The 20,781-nt window shown below is 61.4% G+C and overlaps 11 protein-coding genes across 11 annotated transcripts; 5 read left to right on the forward strand and 6 right to left on the reverse strand.

Annotated features, from left to right (window-relative positions):
- Positions 1–239: 239 nt before the first annotated feature.
- On the reverse strand, positions 240–887 carry OSTLU_5166 (predicted protein; the record flags this gene model as incomplete). Its single annotated transcript, XM_001422878.1, has 1 exon — positions 240–887. A coding segment is annotated over one exon (648 nt), but the record flags the coding sequence as incomplete, so codon positions are not given.
- Positions 888–1,304: 417 nt separating this feature from the next.
- OSTLU_25942 (predicted protein) lies at positions 1,305–2,926 on the forward strand (the record flags this gene model as incomplete). The annotated part of the gene is made up of 1 exon (XM_001422797.1): positions 1,305–2,926. Exon 1 carries the CDS (start codon positions 1,355–1,357, stop codon positions 2,924–2,926), a length of 1,572 nt encoding a protein of 523 aa, XP_001422834.1. The 5' UTR covers positions 1,305–1,354.
- A 103-nt stretch (positions 2,927–3,029) lies between these two features.
- Positions 3,030–8,172, forward strand: OSTLU_25943 (predicted protein; the record flags this gene model as incomplete). Its single annotated transcript, XM_001422798.1, has 2 exons — positions 3,030–4,844; positions 5,557–8,172. 2 exons carry the CDS (start codon positions 3,030–3,032, stop codon positions 8,170–8,172), a joined length of 4,431 nt encoding a protein of 1,476 aa, XP_001422835.1.
- Positions 8,173–8,215: 43 nt separating this feature from the next.
- OSTLU_94157 (predicted protein) lies at positions 8,216–8,773 on the reverse strand (the record flags this gene model as incomplete). Its single annotated transcript, XM_001422879.1, has 1 exon — positions 8,216–8,773. A coding segment is annotated over one exon (558 nt), but the record flags the coding sequence as incomplete, so codon positions are not given.
- Positions 8,774–9,229: 456 nt separating this feature from the next.
- Positions 9,230–10,672, reverse strand: OSTLU_2736 (predicted protein; the record flags this gene model as incomplete). The annotated part of the gene is made up of 1 exon (XM_001422880.1): positions 9,230–10,672. A coding segment is annotated over one exon (1,443 nt), but the record flags the coding sequence as incomplete, so codon positions are not given.
- Positions 10,673–11,329: 657 nt separating this feature from the next.
- Positions 11,330–11,854, reverse strand: OSTLU_94158 (predicted protein; the record flags this gene model as incomplete). The annotated part of the gene is made up of 1 exon (XM_001422881.1): positions 11,330–11,854. The coding sequence occupies one exon, from the start codon at positions 11,852–11,854 to the stop codon at positions 11,330–11,332; it is 525 nt and encodes a 174-aa protein (XP_001422918.1).
- A 177-nt stretch (positions 11,855–12,031) lies between these two features.
- OSTLU_19236 (predicted protein) lies at positions 12,032–13,153 on the reverse strand (the record flags this gene model as incomplete). Its single annotated transcript, XM_001422882.1, has 1 exon — positions 12,032–13,153. The coding sequence occupies one exon, from the start codon at positions 13,151–13,153 to the stop codon at positions 12,032–12,034; it is 1,122 nt and encodes a 373-aa protein (XP_001422919.1).
- A 302-nt stretch (positions 13,154–13,455) lies between these two features.
- On the forward strand, positions 13,456–15,723 carry OSTLU_19237 (predicted protein; the record flags this gene model as incomplete). The annotated part of the gene is made up of 2 exons (XM_001422799.1): positions 13,456–15,325; positions 15,461–15,723. The coding sequence occupies 2 exons, from the start codon at positions 13,456–13,458 to the stop codon at positions 15,721–15,723; spliced, it is 2,133 nt and encodes a 710-aa protein (XP_001422836.1).
- A 156-nt stretch (positions 15,724–15,879) lies between these two features.
- On the forward strand, positions 15,880–17,054 carry OSTLU_52127 (predicted protein; the record flags this gene model as incomplete). The annotated part of the gene is made up of 2 exons (XM_001422800.1): positions 15,880–16,484; positions 16,554–17,054. The coding sequence occupies exons 1-2, from the start codon at positions 15,918–15,920 to the stop codon at positions 17,052–17,054; spliced, it is 1,068 nt and encodes a 355-aa protein (XP_001422837.1). The 5' UTR covers positions 15,880–15,917.
- A 55-nt stretch (positions 17,055–17,109) lies between these two features.
- Positions 17,110–18,311, reverse strand: OSTLU_48208 (predicted protein; the record flags this gene model as incomplete). The annotated part of the gene is made up of 1 exon (XM_001422883.1): positions 17,110–18,311. One exon carries the CDS (start codon positions 18,309–18,311, stop codon positions 17,115–17,117), a length of 1,197 nt encoding a protein of 398 aa, XP_001422920.1. The 3' UTR covers positions 17,110–17,114.
- A 479-nt stretch (positions 18,312–18,790) lies between these two features.
- OSTLU_52106 (predicted protein) lies at positions 18,791–20,764 on the forward strand (the record flags this gene model as incomplete). Its single annotated transcript, XM_001422801.1, has 1 exon — positions 18,791–20,764. The coding sequence occupies one exon, from the start codon at positions 18,791–18,793 to the stop codon at positions 20,669–20,671; it is 1,881 nt and encodes a 626-aa protein (XP_001422838.1). The 3' UTR covers positions 20,672–20,764.
- Between the last annotated feature and the right edge of the window lie 17 nt (positions 20,765–20,781).

The raw sequence follows: 20,781 nt of genomic DNA on the forward strand, positions 1-20,781 counted from the left end.
TTGACACAATAAACAACAACTTCAATAATTCAACCGTCCAGGTGCTCGTCCCATCCCAGGTCTCGTTTCGGCTTGCGCCTACCGACCAACTTGGCCGCGTCCAGTTCGGTCAACAATTCAATTTCGTCGAGTGTTTCCTCGCTCACATCGATGTCGTCCGTCACCGCGAGCTTTTGACCCTTTCTATGACGCTCGACGAGTTCTTCGAGATATCCTTGCTTTGCGTAGTTCGGTATCAACCTAGACATGTACACGCCGCGCAAAATACGTTTTTCTTCCTCAGTCAAATCGCCGTGAAACCCTCGGCGGTTGATCCGGTCCGTCACGGCGTGCGACATCACGAGCGCGGCGGCGACGGAAATGTTCAAAGACTCGGTGAAGCCAAACATCGGAATGTACACGGCGCCATCCCGCAGCGCTCGCGCCTCGTCCGAAACCCCCTCGCGCTCGTTCCCAAACACCACCGCCGTGGGCACGGTCCAATCGTAATGCGACAGCGGCTGCGCGCCGTCAAACTCAGTCGTAAGAACGCGGTATCCTTTCGCCTTCGCGACTCTGAGCGCGCGTTCCGACGTCTCAAACTGCTCCACGTGTTGCCACTTCAGCGCCCCTCCCGACGTCCTCCCGCTCGCCTTGAACGACAGCCCCTTCGAGCTCACGATCGACGCGCACCCGATCCCCAGCGCCTCCGTCGTCCGACACACCGCCAAGATATTGCCGACGTCGTAGACGCCCTCTAGAATCGGCAGCAACGAAAAACTTCTATGCTCCAAAACGTTTTCCAGCCGCATGCGTCGCTCTTCCCCGACCATCGCCGTCGCGAGCGCCACCATCGTCTCCGTCTCGCACGTCGCCCTCGCGAACGCGAATCCATCGCCGTACGGGAATCTTTCCCTCTCGTCCTCGTTCGCGCGCGTCCCCAAATCTTCCCGCCGCGCCCGCACCAGCCCGTGAAACTCCAGCGCGTCCGGCGCCCACGCGCGCTGCCTTCGGTGCGCCTTCGCGCTCTTCGTCGCCACCGCGCCCGTGCGCGCCACCGCGCGCGTCGGTCGCGGCGTCGTGCGCTTCACGACGACGTCGTGCGGGCCGGCGTGCGCGCGCGACCCCGGTTCCGACACCGATTCCGATTCCGCCGCGTCGTCGTCGCGCGCGCGTCGCGTCGCCGGTCGAGCGACGCGCGCGGCGCGCTCGCGAGCGTCGCGTCGATTCGCGTCGATTCGCGATCCCGCGCCCGCGATCGCGCGCGTCGACGCCATTCGAATCGCCGCGCGACGCGAAGTGTCGACATCGCGTCGCGCGGCGATTCGAATCGCGTCGCGCTCGAACGGCGTCGCGTCCTCGCGACGCGCGCGCGATGACGCGCGAACGTCGCGCGCGCGCCGCGCGGTCGCGGGGCGCGCGCGCGCGCGAGACGATGGCGGCGGTGACGCTCGGGACGTTTTTGGTGTTGGGACGCGCGGGCGCGTTTCGCGGCGCGAGCGCGCGGCGCGCGCCGCTACAGGCGATGGACGCGGGCGCGGGAAGCGCGGGAGGGACGGCGTCGCGGCCGGCGCGGCGATGGATGACGCACCTGCTGCGCGATCACCCGGAGATGCGATGCACGCAGATTCCGAGCAAGCCGGTGATCGTCGGCGGCGACGGCGGCGGCGCGGGAAAGCCGCTGATGGAATTCCTGAGGGATTCGAACGCGGTGACGTTCGGACCGACGGATAAGGATGGGAACAGCGACGCGGAGCGGTTGAGCGGGTTGGATGACATGGTGGTGGACGTCATGGCGTTTTCGAAGCGGTTGCTGTACGAACCGGATGATTTGCCGATGGATTTGCAAGCGGATTTAGCGAAACATTTGTGCGATATGTTTGCGAGACAGGAGAAGTGGTTGCACCCGGGATTGACGATGAATGGGATACAACACGATCAAGAGGTCGGGCGGTGGGGATGGAAGGATCCGTTGGCGATGTATTTGGTGCCGATTTGGAGAGACGTGTACGGGCCGTCGGTGACGTACGTGCACTTGGTGCGGGATCCGCGGACGCTGCCGCTCGGGAATTTGCACGACAAGGAGCGGGATTTACAAAAGGCGTACTTTGGTCAAGAGCGATGGGAGCAGTTGACGGCAAAATTTGAATCCGAGTGGGCGCATCTCTCCCAGCACCAGTCGATGACGAGCGTGAAGAAGGACGACGTGATTGATTTATTGCGCACGACGGCGTACTGGACGTCCATCAACTTTGAGCTCGGGGCGCTCATCAAGGGCCCGCTCAAGAACTACGCCACGGTGCTCCGGGCGGAGGATTTGGTGCAACCGGACATGGATCACTTCCGACGCGACGCCACCGGGAAAAAACCGGAAAAGTACCAAGCCGCGCAAAAAGTCATGCAAGAGCTCACGACGCTCCTCAAGCTCCCGGCGAAACTTTCCAACACGCTGGGAAGCCACGAACACATGAAGCAAAACCTCCGACGGTTCACGATCCACCGCGAAAAGTTCGTCTACCGCACCGACTCCCCCATCATCGAAGTCCAAACCCGCATCGCCGAGAAGACGTTGGAACTCTTCGGCTACTCCGCCGACGCCGCGCTCTTCGTCTCGCGGCACCCGTCGTCGAGCGAGCCCCACGGCCATCGTCTCACCCCCGAGGGCGAGTACATGCACGAGGAGCACAGGTATACTCCCGACGATTTCGAGCCCACGATCGAACCCGCGTCGGAGGGCGATCTTCCCGGCATCACCAACCACGTCCTCGGCGCTCAGCTCAAGTACACCGACCGCGTCGAGCTCGAGCGCGCCAAGACGCGCGCGCCCGACACGGAGCAATCTCGCGCCGTCGAGGCCCAGCTCATGGAGGCTAAGAAGAAGACCTTTTTGCTCGAAACCACCAAAATCGACGGCAAGTCTCTCAAGGACGTCATCGACCATCTGTGAGGTGTAATTAAAACCAAACGCGCCTCGCGCGTCCCGCCGCGTCGCGAACGACCGTTCAAACCCGCGCGCTGGATGTGCGTCACATCGCGCCCGGTCGTCCGTCATGGACGCCCCCGAGCTCGCGATCGCGCTGGACGAGCTCGCCATCTTACCTCCCGCGTCGCTCGCGCACGTTCCCACCCTGCGCGCCGCGCACGCCGCGCTCCGGTCGTCCCAGTGTCCCGGCGTCGCCGCCGCGCCCGCGCGCGACGTCGCCGACGCGCCCGAACAGCTCGACGTCGACCGCCTCCACGACGTCTTCGACGCGTGCGCGCGCGCGGGGTGCGCGTCGGTGATCGCGCACTACGTCGACGAAGTGTGCCTGAGCGACGATGGAAGGTTCTCGAGCGACGACGGCGCGGAGGCGTACGCGCGGGACGGGGCGTGCGCGAGCGCGTGGGCGCGAAGAGCGACGAGACGAGCGAGCGAAAGAGTGCACGCGAGCGCGGGAAGACCGCGAGAGGCGAGAGTGGCGGCGGTGGAGGACGCGATGCGAACGCTGGAGGCGGCGCGAAGGACGGTGGAGGCGCTGGGAGGATGGAGAGAGGACGGGGACGAGGCGAACGCGGAGCGAGAGGCGCTGCGAGCGACGGCGGATGAAGTGGTGACGAGACAGCTGCAGGCGGAGGCGCTGCTGTGGGCGGCGAGAGAGGGATTGAGTGATGCGGTGGGGGCGCGATACGGTGGACCGGCGGCGTGGGCGGGGGCGGTGCAACGGCGAAGGAGCGCGGCGGCGAACGGGGACGCGCGATTCGGAGGCGCAAACGCGACGACGTTTTTAGATGATTTACTCGCGGGGGTGGGCGAGCATCAGCCAGCGTATCCGTTCAAGACGGTGACGGATGCGGCGAAGTGCGTGTTCGTGGACGGGAGCGCGTCGCCGGCGGCGCTCGTGGCGAAGAAGTGTTTGTTTCTGTACTTTTTGCTCGATTCCGGCTTGCCGCACGACGGGTCGCCGATGGAGTACGCGCGACAAGCGCGTATTCATCCGAGGTTGTTTCAAGAAACGCGCGCAGCGGTATTGCTCGATGACTCAGAGAACGAGGCGTCGCTCGACGAGGCGTGCGCGCTCTTACCTCGCGTCGCGCATCCGTTGTTGCCGGTGAAGTTTATCGCGAGTTTAGCTCGACGCGGTCGCGCGACGACGGCGTTAATGGTGGCGCGCGCGCGCGCGCCTTCGTCCTCGGACACCGAGGCCATAGGTTTAGATGTTTCAATCCGTCTCGCGTGCGGTCTCATCGCCGAGGCGTTTATCGCCGTCAGAGACGCGTTCAAGACGTTTCCCGAATTGCGCGGCGATTCAAAATCAGGCGCATACCTCGTGAGTCTGTTGTTAGATCACGGCGTCGAGAAGCTTTGCCTGGACAAGGTCCTCGAGCTTCCGTTTTACGGCGAGATGGAGAAGTTACTGCTCGACCTCTTGTGGGCGCGACGCTCGGAAGTTCCCGTGGAGACTGGAATTTTGTACTTGCTCAACCGAGGACGCGCGCTCGAGGCGTCCGAGTTGTTCTCCAAAGCCAGAAGTGAAGGGCGTTTAGAAGACGAGCACGCCGCGAAACTCGTGAAGCGAATGCAGGAGAGTTTGTCACGCTTGCCGGTGCCGCAAAAAGTACTCGTGGCGGAAGCCGCGAGGCAAAGAGGCGACGACGACGCCTTGTTGGCTCGCTCGCTCGTCGTGCGGGACGCATCGGAGGACGCTTTGGCCACCACCGCGAGCGCACTGTTGATCGATGAAGTCAAGGAATTCGAGGCCGTGTTGAAGAGCGAAGACGCCGCCGTCGGCATCTTGCCGTTTCTCAAACCACCCATCGAACTTGCGCGCGAGCGGCGAGAGCCGTCGATCGACAGCGCGACGGCGGCGTTGGCCACGACGATGTTGGTAAGCCCGGGCAAACCTTTGACGTTCGTTCGACCGCACGACGCGAAGGCCGATCGTCGCAGCGCGCTCGAACGCGGTCCGTCGTCCTCACCCGCTGGCATCAAATCTCTGATGACTCCGTCGGGCGCGCGAACTTCGAGCTACACGGTTCCCGAACCGACCATGTACGCCTCACCGTTCGGTGCGCGTCGTCGACCATCACTGGACGAGCCCACCGTCGCACCGCCGCCGAAGGATCACACCGCGTCTTTGCTGTTCGGCGCGCGTCCGACGCCGCTTCCCGGCGGAGACTTCCCATCCTTCCTCTCGCCCGCGCCCAAGCGCGCCGCGCGTGCATCGACGCGCGACGAACGCGGCGATCCCTCCGACTCTCCTCGGCGTCGAAGCTCACGACTCGCGAAATAACGATCGATCGACTGTATTTGAAACGTTTCCATTCGACGCGCGCGTTCCCGCCCGACCGCGCGAACCGCCCGACCGACGCGCGAACCGTCGCGGTTCCGTCTCGCGCTCTGGGCAACGGTCAGTGCGCGGGACATCGCCAGACGCCGACGCGCGCGCGGCGCGTCCGCGACGCGGCTCGCGTCGAACGAAAGAAAGCGCATCGTGGCGTCGTCACATGCCGTCGCGCGCGAGAGACGTCGCGCGAACGACGCGCGACGTCGCCGCGAAAGAGATTGGATTGTTGAGCTCTGGAGCCACCACCGCGGAGCGAAGTTTTTGGGACGTCGTCGGCGCCGCCGTCGTTTCCGCGGACGATGACGACGCTTCGCGAGAGGACTCGAACGCGCCGCTGCGCGCGGGAAGCTGCGTGGCGATGTACGCGCTCGGGGCGAGGGAAGGACGAGGGATGTACGCGGCGCGGGACGGCGGCGGTCGGTCGACGCGCGCGAACGACGCGCCGGCGGCGACGGAGGGGAAGCGCGCGCTGGAGTTTTCGTGCGCGACGCTTCGGCGAGACGGAGTTTCAACGTCGACGTCGGCGAGTGGGGGTGGCGCGGACATCGATTCGTTGATGCTCACGGCGAGAGACGCGTCGACGCAGTTGGTGGTGCTGAGATTTGGCGAATTCTACGGGTTTCGTTCGCACGCGGCGGGGGGGAAGCTTTTGCAAGCGAGACGCAAGGCTGCGAGCGAGCTGTGCTTTTACAACTACAACTTTGGAGTGTGCGAACAATGGGAACTGGTGAGCGTCGATCACGAGCGTGCGACGTACGGACGGGCGATGCTGTTTAGGAATAGACGCTTCGAGCACGTGACGATCAACGCCGCGGTGGTGGAGGTGCCGAAGGAGTTTTTGCCAAAGTATGCGTTGGATGATATGAGTCTCTACGACGATGATTTGGCGTACGTGGAATATGGGACGTCGTACTACGGCAGTGACACGGAATCCGAATCGTCGGTGCTCAATCTAAAACCTTTGGCGGCGCCACCGAGTCCGAGCGCCGCAGCAAACGCGTCGCCGTCGAAGCCAAAATCGAAACAGAAGCGAGTCGAACAGCAACCCGTGTTGATCGAGCCACCGAAACCGGCCGAGTCTGCACCAAGTTGGCTTTCCGCCGCCATAGTAGAAAAGTGGACGCGCATATTCAAAGACGAAATTGAAATCCGTCGCGGTGTGGAGCGGGAGCTGGAAGGTTTGCGAGAAGAGCTGAAAATAGTGGAGAAGAGCTGGATGAACTCGGTACAAACGGTACAGTTAGAGTTTGAGTCTATCAACAATGAAGCTTTGAAGACAATGCGCAAGACGATGCAGCAAAAGATGCGAAAGCGCGTTCAAGCGGTTCAGGTGAAAGCGATAGAGCGCATGACGCGGACGTCTGCACGCGCGTTCAGGGATGAAACTTTTAAAAGGTGGAGAGCGTTTGCGGATAAGGAACGTCGAAAGCGCGTCGGCGTCGTTCGGTTCTTATTACGGGCTGATAGACGAGGTCTCGGCGCGGCGTTTGATGCTTGGAAGAATTACGCGAACACTCGAAAGTTGAAGCGCGAGAGGGACGCGCTGTTGAGCGCGAGGCGACGCGAGAGTCTTGCTCGACAATTCTTTGATAGATGGAAGTCGTGTGCTTCGGAATCAAATCAAACGCGTCGAATAGCCGCGAGGGCGCATAGACGTGCGTTGACTGATAAATCCAGAGAGCTGAAGCAAAAAGTGTTCGTATCGTGGTATTTGTACGCGAAACGAGGGAAGCATGTCGCAAAGATTCAGCGTCTCGCGGTGCACAAGATGCGTGAGCGTCTGATGTTTGACGCGTTTGAGTGTTGGAAGAACCGAGCGGAAGAGAGAAAAAGTTTCACTCAACGTCTGATGCGGACGTTCGCGCGCTGGGATAACCGCACCGCATGCGCAGCGTTTTTGAAGTGGAAAGAAGTCGTGGACGATTCACGTCATGCAAAGAAGACGTACAACGGCGTGTTACTGTGCTGGAACAAGGACTCACGCAAGACGCTGACGAAGCTTCACTTTTTCGCATGGAGAACGACTGCTCGATTCGTACGGGTGCATCGCGAAAAGATGTATGCCGTCACGCGGGAACGCATGAAAAATAACACAACGCGAATCGTCTTCCATAATTGGAAAATGCTGAGTGCGCGACGGCAGCGCGAGGAACAACATCAGAGAGGCGTCGTGCACGCGATGGCGTCGTTGCGGTTCAAATATATTCGAGCGAATTTCGACGCTTGGCGATCACAAACGATCAAGTCTGCGTTCCGTAAACACACTGTCTCAAAGTTTATGAACAAACTACGTCGTTACGAACTGTTGAGAGCGTTCCAAGGCTGGAGATACCGCACGCATACGTTGAGAACGCAGAGACGAAGCGTAGCGGCGACGCTAACGAGATGGCGTCAACGTGTGTTGTTGAGTTCGTGGAACCAATGGAAGTTCGCCACTCAAGAGCACTCTAAGTTGATCGCTGTGAGCGCGTTAGCCATCTTTAACCGCCAACGACAGTCTCGACTGCGCCGAAGTTTCGCGATTTGGCGCGGCATGTGGCGGGCGCAAATGGTCGCTCTCGTCAAGATGCGCGCGTCGCACCAGTTCGCCACGCGTAATCATTACTTCACACGTTGGCGGAACGCGATTCGGCAGCGCGAAGAGATGCAACGAATGGTTGTTAGCAAGCGCGTGACTCATAACTTGTTCCTCGATTGGTATTGGGAAACGTTCGGCGAGCAGTTCACACGGCTCATCGAAGGCAACGATACAGACGAGTATCAGACTTTAGTTCGCGTGGACGATCCTGAGGTGGAACTATTCCACACGCCCTTGCGAACGCCTGAAAAGGTGTTCTGGAGTCCACCGAAACCGCGTAGGATTTTATAGTACATAATATTTGCGCGTTAAAAAATCATAAAATCTGAATCCGTCATTCATCCGTCGAACGGAAACTCTCCGACGTGCTCTCGACGACTCTTGTCATCGCCGTCGATACCTGCTTGCTCGCGAGCGCAATCTTTCCCACGATTTCTGCTAGATCTCGTCCTTTAGATTCACCGTTGGCCGCGCCTTGCAGTTGCGTCGACAGTTTTGCCGCGCTCTCCGTCGTTTCCTTCGCCGCTGAGATTGCCTCTGTGAGGGCGTTCTTCCGCCGCGCCTTTTCCGCCGCGCTCAAATTCTTCGCGTCTTCGTCAAACGCACCATCGTCTAAATAAATGCCCACGCTCTGCATGACTAGCCCGAGCTCAAGCGACAAACGCCTGACGTACTCAGTCGCATCGTCTCCCAAATCCCGAAAATCCTTCGTCGGATCTTTCATCTTTGCCGTGAAATCGTTTACGAGCGACTCGACGTACTCCGTCGCATCCAATTTCGACAACGCCTCCCGCGTTTCCGCCGCCAACGCCTCCACCTCTCGCGCGCTCTCTTCCATCGCTTGCAGCGTCTCCGGTAGCTCCTTCGCAGTGTTTTTCGCTAACGCCTCCACTTCATTCGCCGCGCTTTCCGCCGCCGTCGCCGCCGCGTCGACGCTCGCGCTCAGCTCCCGCAGCGACCGCACGAGCGGCGCCACCGCGCCCACCGTCGTCAGCAGCGCCGCGCCGGCGGCGGCAAATGCGAACGACGTGACGTCGCGCCCGGCGACGGCGACGAGCGGCGGTTTCGGCGCCGCACGCGACGACGCCGTCGACGTTTGCGTCGTCGACCGCGACGGCGGCGCCCAGCGGCCGGCGGCGTTCGCGCGCGCGCTGTGGCGCGTTGCGCGTCGAACGTTCGCGTTGCGCGTCGAGCGCGCGCGAACGCTCGGACGCGAAGCGAACGAAGCGCTCGACGCGAGACGCATGCGCACCGAGGCGTGAAGGTCGCGCGATTGTGGCGTCACCAGCCGCGGGGACGCGACGACTCGCGAGACTAAACAATCAATGCGTTACAAGCTACGGTCGATCGCCTTGAGAGCGTCGGCTGTGGAGACAAACTTTTCTCGTGGTTTTCCGCGCGCAGCGCCGCGCTCGCGCTCGAGGCGATCGATTTGAATCCAGTCGGCGGCGCGCACGACGCGGACGCCGCGCTTCTCGAGGAGGCGGTCGACGCCGTCCTCGACAGGATCGGGAGGTGGGGCGACGGCGAAATCGGCAGCCATTTTTGCGATAGTTTCGTCGGCACACGTGAGATTGGTGCCGATGATTCCTGTTGGTCCGCGTTTGAGCCAGCCGGTGACGTAGAGACGAGGAATGGTATCGGCGGAATCCGCCGAGACGGCGACGGCGCCGTACGCGTTTGGCACAACGCGATTCTTTTCGTCGAATGGCAGTCGCAATTGAGTCAAGGATTCGTCTTTGACGGTCATTTGAATCGGTTCTGCACGATATCCCACTGAACGCAGCGCTAAGGCGGTGGGAACCATCTCCGTTTCGCCAGATGCGATGGATTTTCGCGCGCCGGCGGCGCCGACGAGTTCGTTCCTACCGAGCTTCATCCAACTCAACACACCATTTTCACCCCCGAACGCTAGTGGACTTGCGAGAAATCGCACATTGAGTATTTTTGTGCATCCATCCTCGCTCGCACACTCCCCTGCGGTCTTTCTCTTGACGAACGCCTCGTGCGCTCGCCGCCGCGGTCTGTTCTCCGCCAACTCGGCTTCGTCTTCGGGCTCCAGCGTGAGGTTCTCGTCCGAAATCACCACTCTTACGTTCCGCAAATTCAACAGCTCGCGCAACTCCTTCGGTGAAAATGAAGCTTGCGCTACCCCGCGTCGCCCGATCACGGACACGGCGCGCACGGGATGGGCGCGCAGCACCTCCAGCGCGTGCTCGCAAATATCCGTCCCCGCGAGCGCATCCGCGTCTCGTAACAACACCCGCGCGCAATCGATGGCGACGTTCCCGACCCCGATCACCGCCACGTGTGCATCACCATCACGACTACGCAAAGCCTCCACTACCGCCGCGTGCGTCGCGCTCTGCGGCCCGTGTTCGGGATCGCCGTTGAACCACGCGACGAACTCTCTCGCTCCGAGCACGCCTCGGTGTTCGCCCTCTCCCGGTACCTCCAAACGTCTGTCTCCGCTCGTCCCGCACGCGAGCACGACGCCGTGGTAGCTATCATAAAGTTCTCCTAAACTCACGTCTCGCCCGAGTTGGACGTTGCCGTAAAACGCGACGTCGTCTCGCGTCGTGAGCGTTTCATGAAACTTGTTCGTCACGAGCTTCGTCTCCGCGTGGTCGGGCGCGACACCGTAGCGCACCAAACCGAATGGCGCGGGGTAGCGTTCGAACACGTCTACTTTTGCGCCATCGAACGTCTTCGTGAGCGCCAAGACGGCGTACATGCCCGCGGGACCGCTGCCGACGACGGCGAATCGCCGCGGACTCGGCCCGGCGGCGGATGAGGATGCGCGAAGCGCGAGCGCGTGCGGAAGATCTACGCGCGCGCACGACGCGTGTGCATCGCGTGCGAACGTCGCGAGACGTCGCGCGAGTCGCGACATGACGCACGCCGACGCGCACGCGCGGGACTCTGACGCCCATCACGCGGCGCGCGAGCCCAACCGTCGAATCGGCGAGACTGCGAAACGTTCCAAGCCCAATAATCAACGCGCATCTACATCGAAAATCAAAATCATCATCACAAACAGAAGAAACAACACAAATCAAACAAGCGAGCGAGCAAGCAACCCAGCGCCGTTTCACTCTAAATCATTTCACGCGTATCGTTGAGCGGGACGCTGCTCGCGTCGTTTGCGCGCGGCGTAGTATACAAAAGGGCGCGCGGGGCATTCCTCGACGTCACGCATAATACTTTTCTTGTCCTAGCCCATCGCAACTCACTTTACGATATTTGACGTCGACGATGCCGCGGTGCCTGATCGCGATGGAATCGAACGCCGCGTAGCTCAAATCAAAGTGGCGCGCGTTTTGTTCGCCACCGCAGCACCATCGTTGATTACTGACGCGTGAACACGTGTTCGTCAGTCTCGAGCGCGCGCCGCAAAAGATTGATCGAATTTTTATCGATCGAGAAATTGCGACACCGACGAATTTCCTCACCTCGGATTTGGATGGCCACACGGGCAACTGTCTGTGATTAGCACTGTGATCGATTTCTCGCCGTCGCCGTTCGCGCAGCCCGCCCACGGGCCGAGCGCGCTGTCGGCCAGTCCTCGCTGCCGACCCGCGACGCACATCACTTCATAACACGCGCCGCACTCGTCCGTGAGCCCGTGATCGTATCCACCTGCGCAGTTTATGTTTTCAGAGTTGAAATTCCACGCAGCAGCGTCGGTGTTCAACGTACCGTCGGTATTCAACGCGGCCACGTAGTGACTCGGAATGTTCGAGCCGTATTTACAGCTCCCGGTATAAATCGACATGCCGTCGGGGCCTGGACCATTCGGTCCGCCGTACCACGTGGCCGTCCCGCCTTCGCGCCAACCGAGTCCGTCTTCCGCGCGCGCGGCGCCGCGCCGCGACGAGGCGAGCGCAAACGCGAACGCCAGAAGATGCGTGGTTCGGGACGCGCGCGGCGCGCGACGGGCGGTGCGAGTGGCGAAATCGCGATTGGGAGGCATGTCGTTTCGTTTCGCTCGGCGGTCGTTTCGAGTCGGGCGTGAACGTGCGGCGCGGTGTGAGGCTGGTGCCAGGCTCGTTCGAGACCGAGAACGACGACATCGGCGAGATCGGGCGACGCGACGAACATTGTTAGGAAATGTGCGTGATTAGTGGCATTGAATGTTTCGAGCGAGATTTCACGATCCTCGACGCGCGGAGCGGCGACGGACGGTCGAAGAGGGTGACGCTGTCGGTTTTGCGTCGGCGCGCGCGACGGCGACTGTGGTTTTTCTCGCGCGAGCCGTTTTGGGCGCGGCGGCGGCGGCGGTTTTCGGCTTCCCACTCATCGCGTACGCGAGACCGCCGGTGACAACCATGACGGCGCTGATGGCGCCATTGTAACTCAAACACTGTCTCGCGTCGTCCGAGCAAAATAAGACGTGCGAAAACGCGATGACGCCGACGCTGCGAATCGCGTTCGAGAGCGCCAACTGCGTGGCGCCCGCTCTGGCGACGACAGCCATCATCATCTTCACCATGAACGCCCGACTGAGCATGTTTCCTAGGTGCACCTTTAAAATCGATGACACATCTCGCGGCGAGGCGTTGTAATACGCCCATACCATCCCGTCCATATCGCGCGCCGTCCTCGCGAGCGTGTAAATCGCAAACGCCGCCAACCCGCACGTTCCCATCAGCATCGTCTGCGCGTTCCCGCTCAGACTCGATTTCGACGCGCTCAGGTATTCCATGACCAATCCCCGAAACCCATAACTCACCGTCGCCGCGTTCGCGATCAAGATCCCCCTCGCGTCGATCGCCGTCCCGCGCCTCGCCGCCTCGTCCGCCACGTCCTTCGCCTTCACCGCCAGCCCACAAATCACCACCGCGATCGCCCCAATCTGCCCCTTAGTGAACGTGCGTTTCAGCACCACCTTCGACAGCAACGCCGAGAGCGGAATGAGCAACCCAGAGATGGTTTGGTACAGCGGTCCCCCGAGCGCTCGCATCGCCTCGAACGCGCACGTCAGCCCAAACAAATCAAACACCGGCAGCAACAGCGCCGCGCGCGGGAACTTTCCCGCGCGCCTCGCCGTCGCCGTCACTCGCCCGTCTCTTCTCGCGCGTAATCGCGCCATCAGGACGCCCGCGCTCGCGCTCGCGGCGTCGCTCGCGTAAATCATGCCCGTCAACGGCTGCGCCTCCGGCGACACCAATCGCGCGTCCAACACGCGCTGCGCCGTGAGAAAGTAACACACGCCGAACGCGACGTGCGCGCACATCGCCGGGATCGCGCTCTTCGGCGCGTCGCGCGCCATCGCGGCCGCGTCGCGAAGTGTCGCGACGCGCCGCGAGCGCCGCCCCCTCGCGACACTTGGCGACGCGACGAAAACTCGAAATGCCGCGCGCGTCGACCGCCGACGCGGACGCGGACGGGAGCGACGTCGAGTTTAACCCCTCGTTCACGTTCGACGCGTCGGACGACGACGACGGGCGCGGGACGCGCGCGGGACGAGCGACGAAGGGACGCGGCGGCGGCGGCGGCGGACGCGCGGCGACCGAGGCGTGGAACTTTGGCGACGCGCGCGAGGCGCGCGCGCGCGAGCTGCGAGCGAACAAGATGACGAGCGTGGACGAGAAGATCGCGCGGGCGAGAGGGCGCGGGAGGCGAGGGAGCGCGAGCGCGGGTGGGTCGGAGGACGAGTACGGGAGCGACTCGGAGGACGCGCCGCTGCCGGGCGAGGACGACGGCGAGACGGATGACGACGCGAGCGTCAGTGGAGACAGCGAGAGTGGTGAGGAGAGCGAGAGCGGTGATGATGACGACGACGAGAGCGAGAGCGAGCGCGAGCGCGAGCGCGAGCGCGAGGAGGAAGAGGAGGATGGGACGAGCGAAGGCGAGGAAGAGCGCGAGGCGCGCGAGGAAGACGCGGCGAAGGACGAGAAAGCAAAGACGCCCACGGCGACGGCGACGTCGTCGGAGAGTGATTCCGAGTCGGAGGATGGGTTTCAAGAGCGCGCGGTCGTCAAGGGGGCGAAAGGGGACACGACGTTCGACGCGAAGGCGTTCGACGAGTTGCACCTGTCGCGGCCGCTGACGCGAGCGTGCGAGGCGCTCGGGTATAAGAAACCGACACCGATTCAGGCGGCGGTGATTCCGATCGCGATGACTGGTCGCGACGTCTGCGGGCGAGCGGTAACGGGGAGCGGGAAGACGGCGGCGTTTATGCTGCCGCAGTTGGAGCGGATGTTACATCGAGGACCGAGGCCGGCGGCGGCGACGCACGTGTTGGTCTTGGTGCCGACGCGCGAACTTGCGGTTCAGGTGCATCAAATGACGGAAAGTCTCGCGCAGTTTACAACAATTCGAGCCGTGCTCGTCGTCGGTGGATTGTCGGCGAACGTGCAAGCAGCTGCGCTGCGCACTCGACCCGAAATTGTCGTGGCGACGCCCGGTCGCGTCATCGACCACGTGCGAAACACGCACTCGTTTGGGCTAGAAGATCTCGCGACGTTGATTTTAGACGAAGCCGATCGTTTGCTGGAGATGGGATTCTTGGAAGAGATCAAAGAAATTGTTCGACAATGCCCGAAGAAGCGCCAAACGTTATTATTCAGCGCCACGCTCACCGCCGGCGTCGAGGCGCTGGCGAGTCTTTCGATGAAGAATCCGGCGAGGCTTTCCGCGGACACGCTCGGCACGACGCCCAAGCGGTTGGTGGAGGAAGTGTTAAAGCTCAAACCTAACCAAAGTGCTCAGAAAGAGGCGTTCTTGATGGCCATTGTGAGTCGTTCTTACGACAAGTCGACCATTATATTTTCCCAAACCAAGCAAGAGGCGCATCGTTTGAAGATCATCATGGGTTTAAGCGACATCAAAGCGGGTGAGTTACACGGGGACATGACGCAGACGCAGCGCTTAGCAGCGCTCGATGAATTTAGGACGGGCACAGTCACGCATTTGATCGCCACAGACGTCGCCGCCAGAGGCTTGGATATTCCATCCGTCGACGCGGTGATTTCGTTCGACGCGCCGAAGACTTTGGCGAGCTATTTACACCGAGTCGGGCGCACAGCGCGCGCGGGGAAGAAAGGCACGGCGTTGACCTTCATGGAAGAATCCGATCGTAAACTAGTCAAAACCATAGCAAAACGAGGGGCGAACCTCAAAGCGCGAATCGTGCCCGGGAACATCGTCGCCGAGTGGCACAAGAAAATCGAGGATATGGAGGAGCAAATTGTGCAAATCAACTACGAAGAGCGCACCGAACGTCAGCTTCAAAAGGCCGAAATGGAGGCAAATAAGGCTTCGAACATTCTCGAGCACGCGGCTGAGATCAAATCGCGACCGGCGAAGACATGGTTCCAGAGCGAACGCGACAAACGCAACGCGCAAAAAGACGCGCTCAAGGCGATGGAAACAGCCGAAATGGACTTGATGGATCGAAAGTCTCACCGCAAGGGCGCCAAGCGCCGACAGGAAGCGGCCGGTCCCGATCGTTTACCCGACAGCAAGCGCGCGCGACGCAAACTCGCGCAACAGGCGCTATACAAAAAGGAGCGCGGCGACGACGACACCCCTCGAGGCGGCTTTCGCGTGACCAAGGGCGTCAAATCCGTCAAAGCCATCGAACGCGAGGCCCGCTTGACCGGCGGCGTCGCCACCAAAGTCGTCCGCATGGTCAAAAACGCGCGCGATCCCAAGGCCAAGGCCAAGCGCGCCGCGCGCGCCGACGTCCACGACGACGACGACGCGCGCGTCCAATCCTCCGGCCGCGGCGCCGATTTCCGCGGAGGATTTCGCGGCGCGAGCCCGGGCGCCCCCGCCAAGCCCTTCAAGACCGCCCGCGGCAAGTTCAAGAGCGCCAGCAAGTACCGCAGAAAGTAGTTTTGTCGCGCATCTCCCTCATTCCGTCGATTTCGTCCGCATCCGCGCCTTCGTCTCGTCGCTTCGTCCCCTCGTCGGCGCGCCGCGAATCCGTCTCGCGCCGGCGCCCGCGCGCGCCCAACCGACACGATGACGCGATCGCGCGTCCGCACAGCCCGGCGCGCCGCGATCGCGCGACCCGGTCGCGCGACGAGATGACGATCGCGTCGCTCCGCCGCGCGTCTCCGCGCGCCGCGGCGACGCGCCGTGAACGCGCGACGACGACGACGACGCGATCGCGCGGCGCGCGATCGACGCGCGCGATCGACGCGCGCGCGCGCCGCGGACGCGTCTGCGGCGGCGACGCACCGCGAGGAGACGTGCGAACGCGCGCGAAACCGCCGCAGCGCGACACGGGGATCGCGAAAGAGGACGAGGCGTTCGAGGACGCGGACGACGAGGACGACGGCGCGGCGGGCGCGAGCGAGGACGGCGCGCGAGGCGGAAACCGGGAAACGTCGACGTCCGTGGAGGAGAAGGGAGGAATGAAGACGACGCGAAAGCGAGGATTCGATCGTGGAGAAGGTGGGTATCAGTCGAGGTGGTGGACGACGAAGAGAGATTGCCCGGATGGGCGAAGCGGATCGAGCGAGACGCGGTGGGCGAAGTGCGATTTTAGCGGTTACAAGGAGCTCGGGTTCGAGAAGAGCGGATTTAACGACACGGGTGAGACGTGGTGGGAGACGTGGCGAGAGATCTATTGCCGGGATGATTTTACGGGCGTCGAACACATCGAGAGGAGCGCCGATAAGTGGGCGCGAGACGCGCAGAGTAAGGAGTGGCAGGAGAAGTGGTGGGAGCGGTACTACGCCAACGGCGCCGTCGAGCGAGGGGTGGAAAAGAGCGGGCGAGAGGTTCGACAGGCGTGGTGGGAGAAGTGGGGAGAGCAGTACGATGGCGAGGGCGCGACGCTGAAGTGGACGGATAAGTGGGCGGAGAACGGCATGGGGATGCGATGGGGCGATAAATGGGAAGAGCGCCGAAGCAAGATTGGCAGCGGACGCAAGAGCGGGGAGACGTGGCGCGTCGGTGAAGATGGCGAACGGTTCAGCCGGACGTGGGGAGAAGTGTTATCCCCCGATGGTAGCGTGCGAAAGTTTGGGAACAGCACTACGGGGGAGAGTTGGGACACAACCGTGGTCGAGAACGTGTACTTTGACAAGAGCAAGCCGCCGACGTGGCAAGAGGTGTTGAGTTCGAGCGAACGCTTAATGTCGATAGAATTGACGCCTGTGAGCCAAGACGACGACGACGACGACGATAAGTGGTCGCTCGCGAGAAACGCGCCATAATTAAGTACTATTCAATTAATTTAACGAAATCTTTCTCTTTCAATTACACAAGTTCATCATTTAGAATTCCATCCCAGACTGTTGCTCCGCCTTGGCTTGACGCGTCTTTGCGGTGAGCCGCTCGATGTTTTCCCTCGCGCACGCGTTCCAGAACGTGTCGTTAAAAGTTTTGATCGCCCCGTCTAAGGTTTGCGCACCGGAATCCAGATCGACGACGGTGGGCACGAGTTCCGGATTGAAGGAATCCGCGGTGGCGGGATCCATGGGCACGCACACACGCCCAGTTTTTGGGTGAACGCAAAACGGACCCTTCAACAAGTGATTCATGTGTCTAGACACCTCGATATCGACTCGAGGGTAGATGTGCCAGAGGATTATCTTTTCGAGCGCACCGGTAAGCTTGTAATTATTTTTCTTCAAAGAGTCTTGCACGCGGCGCTCGATGACACCCCAGCGGTCGACCGAGTTGAGCGAACTCGTCGCAAACTCCGACGCGAGATCCTCTCTAATGTTTTCGTCGGGAATCAGATTGAGGAGTTGCTCGAGCTTGGTTTTGTCCTCGAGAATTCGCTGCGTGGGCAAGTACGACTCGATCCAATATTGTTTCAAGACGCCGTCGTACGCGCGCTTCACCGAAGGGTGCATCGGCGTCGACGACAACACGCGGCGCCCCTGACCCTCGCCCTTGACGACGGCGAAATACTCGGCAACCGCAGAGCGAGCTTCGTCGCTCAACTTTCTCGCGCGCTCATCGCTGATCCAGCAGTGAATACCGCGACGACCGGAATAGACCCACAACAAGTGCTTGAAACCGAAATCCTCGCGCAAGCCGACGTCGAGCACCTTGAGCGCCACCGTCATCAACGGCCAGCACTTTCCACAGATCCCAGCCTCCTTGCAGCACGTCCGCACGTCGTCGTAATCCGTCATATCGATATCAAAAACCAACTCCCGCTCCTCCGGTTTTAACTCCACCGTGTGCCTGTCGGACGGTCTGCGGTTACAAATCGGCCCGAATTCGATGCGCGCCGGCTTTTTCCGCTCCACGTTTGTCTTAAAATCCTTCGCGTCCACGAAACTCTGATACCGCGCAAAAATCTCTCCCCCGCCCTCTTCTTGTTCCTTATCCAGCACGAAACAAAACTCCCGCCGGCTCGGGTACGTCTTCTCCGCCCTCGCGTGTCGTTCGTCGTTTCCGTGCGCCAACCACTTGAACAACAGATCCGCCGGGTAAAATTGTTTATAATACCTATACATCAAGCTCTTCACCCGCGCCTTCCCCACGTTCCCCGTGTTGAGCGCGACGTTTTCCTTCTCCCCATCCTCCGTCTTCAATCGCTTCGTCTCCGGTTCGACCGTCGCCATCCTTTGTCGATCGTCACCGCGTCGATCGTCACCGCGTCGGCGCGTCTCCCGCGTCGTCTCTCGCGTCGTCTCGCGTTTGTTCTCGCGTTCGTTCGCGCGTCCGACGCCTCGAAAGCTTCGCCGCGCGCGCGCGTCTCCCGCGTCGCGTCGCGTCGCGCCGCGCGTCGCGCAGTCGCGCGGTCGTCGCTGGAATTTTAAATTTTTCGCGCCACCTGTCGCGGCGTTTGAAAATCCTCCCGTGTGTGTCTTCGCACTGTTTACCCATACGTGTCGGAAATCTTGTGACTGTTTACCCATACGTGTCGGAAATGAACGCGCGCGCGCGCGCCGACGCCGCGCGACGACGGACGACGACGCGCGCGATGGCCGCGATGGACGACGCGCGCGCGAGCGCGACGGCCGTCGTCGACGCGCACGTCGCGCGCGGCGCGCTGACGACGGACGACGCGCGGACGCTGCGCGAAACGATCGCGCTGGGACAAGCGCATCTGATCGCGGATTGGCCGGCGCCGGGCGTGGACGACGAGAGGAAGCGCGCGTTCGTCGAGGAAGTGCGACGGGCGGATCGGGGGTACCCGGGGGGGGTGGCGAAGTACGTGTCGAACGCGCGCGAGCTGCTGAGGGCGTCGAAGGAGGGGAAGAATCCGTTCGAGGGATGGACGCCGAGCGTGCCCACGGGGAAGACGGTGGAGTACGGATCGGCGGCGCACGAGATTCTGGAGAAGATTGGGATGCGGGAGACGGCGGAGACGTGCTTCGTGCTCGTCGCGGGGGGGTTGGGAGAGCGATTGGGGTACTCGGGGATCAAGGTCGCGCTGCCGGTGGAGCGGGCGACGAACGCGTGCTATTTGGAGTTGTACGTGAAGAATATCTTGGCGATGGAGAAACGCGCGGAGGGTGCGGAGGGTGCGACGAACGCGGGTGGGTGCGGGTGCTTCGGCGGTGGCGGCGCGAAGGCGAAATCGTCCACGAAGATTCCGTTGGCGATCATGACGTCGGAGGACACGCACGCGCTGACGCTCGATTTGCTCGAACGCAACGATTACTTTGGCGCGTCTCGCGATCAAATCACGCTCATGAAGCAAGAAAAGGTGCCGTGCTTGATGGATAACGATGCACGTTTGGCGGTGAAAGACGACGATCCTTACAAGCTCGCGCTCAAGCCGCACGGCCACGGTGACGTGCACTCTCTCCTGCACACGAGCGGGTTGTTATCAAAGTGGATGAGCCAAGGCAAGAAGTGGGTCGTCTTCTTTCAAGACACGAACTCGCTCGTGTTCCGCGTCATCCCTGGTGCGCTCGGGGTGTCGAAGACGATGAATCTTGAGTTCAATTCTTTGTGCGTTCCGCGAAAAGCCAAGGAAGCGGTCGGTGCGATTTCGTTGCTAACTCACGAGGATGGACGCAAGATGACCATCAACGTCGAATACAACCAGCTCGATCCGCTTTTGCGAGCCACTACGAATCCCGAAGGCGACGTCAACGATGCCACGGGCTTCTCCCCATTCCCGGGTAACATCAATCAGCTCATCGTGAGTCTTCCAGAGTACGCAAAACAACTCAAGAAGACTGGCGGCGCGATCGAAGAATTCGTCAATCCCAAGTACAAGGATGAGACAAAGACGGCTTTCAAATCGCCGACGCGATTGGAGTGCATGATGCAAGACTATCCCAAGAGCCTCGGATCGAAGGCTAAGGTTGGTTTCACCGTCTTTGCGAACTGGATTGGCTACAGCCCGGTGAAGAACTCTCCGGCGGACGGTTTGGCCAAGTTCAAATCTAACGGCCCGACGCACACGGCGACGAGCGGCGAGTTTGAGTTTTACGAATCGTGCGCAAACTTGTTGCGTTTGGCCGGTGCCGACGTCCCCGCCGCCGCCGTCGACGCTGAATTCAACGGTATGAAGCTTCCCATGGGTCCACGTGTTGTGCTCGGTCCGGATGTCGCCACATCTTTTGATGAACTCAAGTCGAAAGTCGGCGCCGTCAAGTTGGGCGCGAAGAGCGCGCTCGTCGTCGAAGGCTCTGGCGTCAATTTGAAAAACGTCGAAGTGGATGGTGCGCTCGTCATCAAGGCGTGCGAGGGCGCGGAAGTCATCGTCGATGGTTTGAAAGTGACGAACAAGGGTTGGCAGTGGAAGCCGACCGGCAAAGGTGCGCCCGAAGTCGACGCGCTCGCGGGATTCGTCGTGAAGAAAAACGAAACGGCCGAGTACGTCTTCGACAAGCCTGGCAAGTACACGCTCCCGTAAGCGTTTCTCTTCTCCCTCGTCCTAGTAAAAACCACCAGCGACGCAAAAACACGCCATTTGAATTGAAATAACAACACGAATGAATACTTTGTGGACGCACGTGATTACTT

Source organism: Ostreococcus lucimarinus, chromosome 21, assembly GCF_000092065.1.
Source record: "Ostreococcus lucimarinus CCE9901 chromosome 21, complete sequence".
Classification (NCBI taxonomy): Eukaryota; Viridiplantae; Chlorophyta; class Mamiellophyceae; order Mamiellales; family Bathycoccaceae; genus Ostreococcus; species Ostreococcus sp. 'lucimarinus'.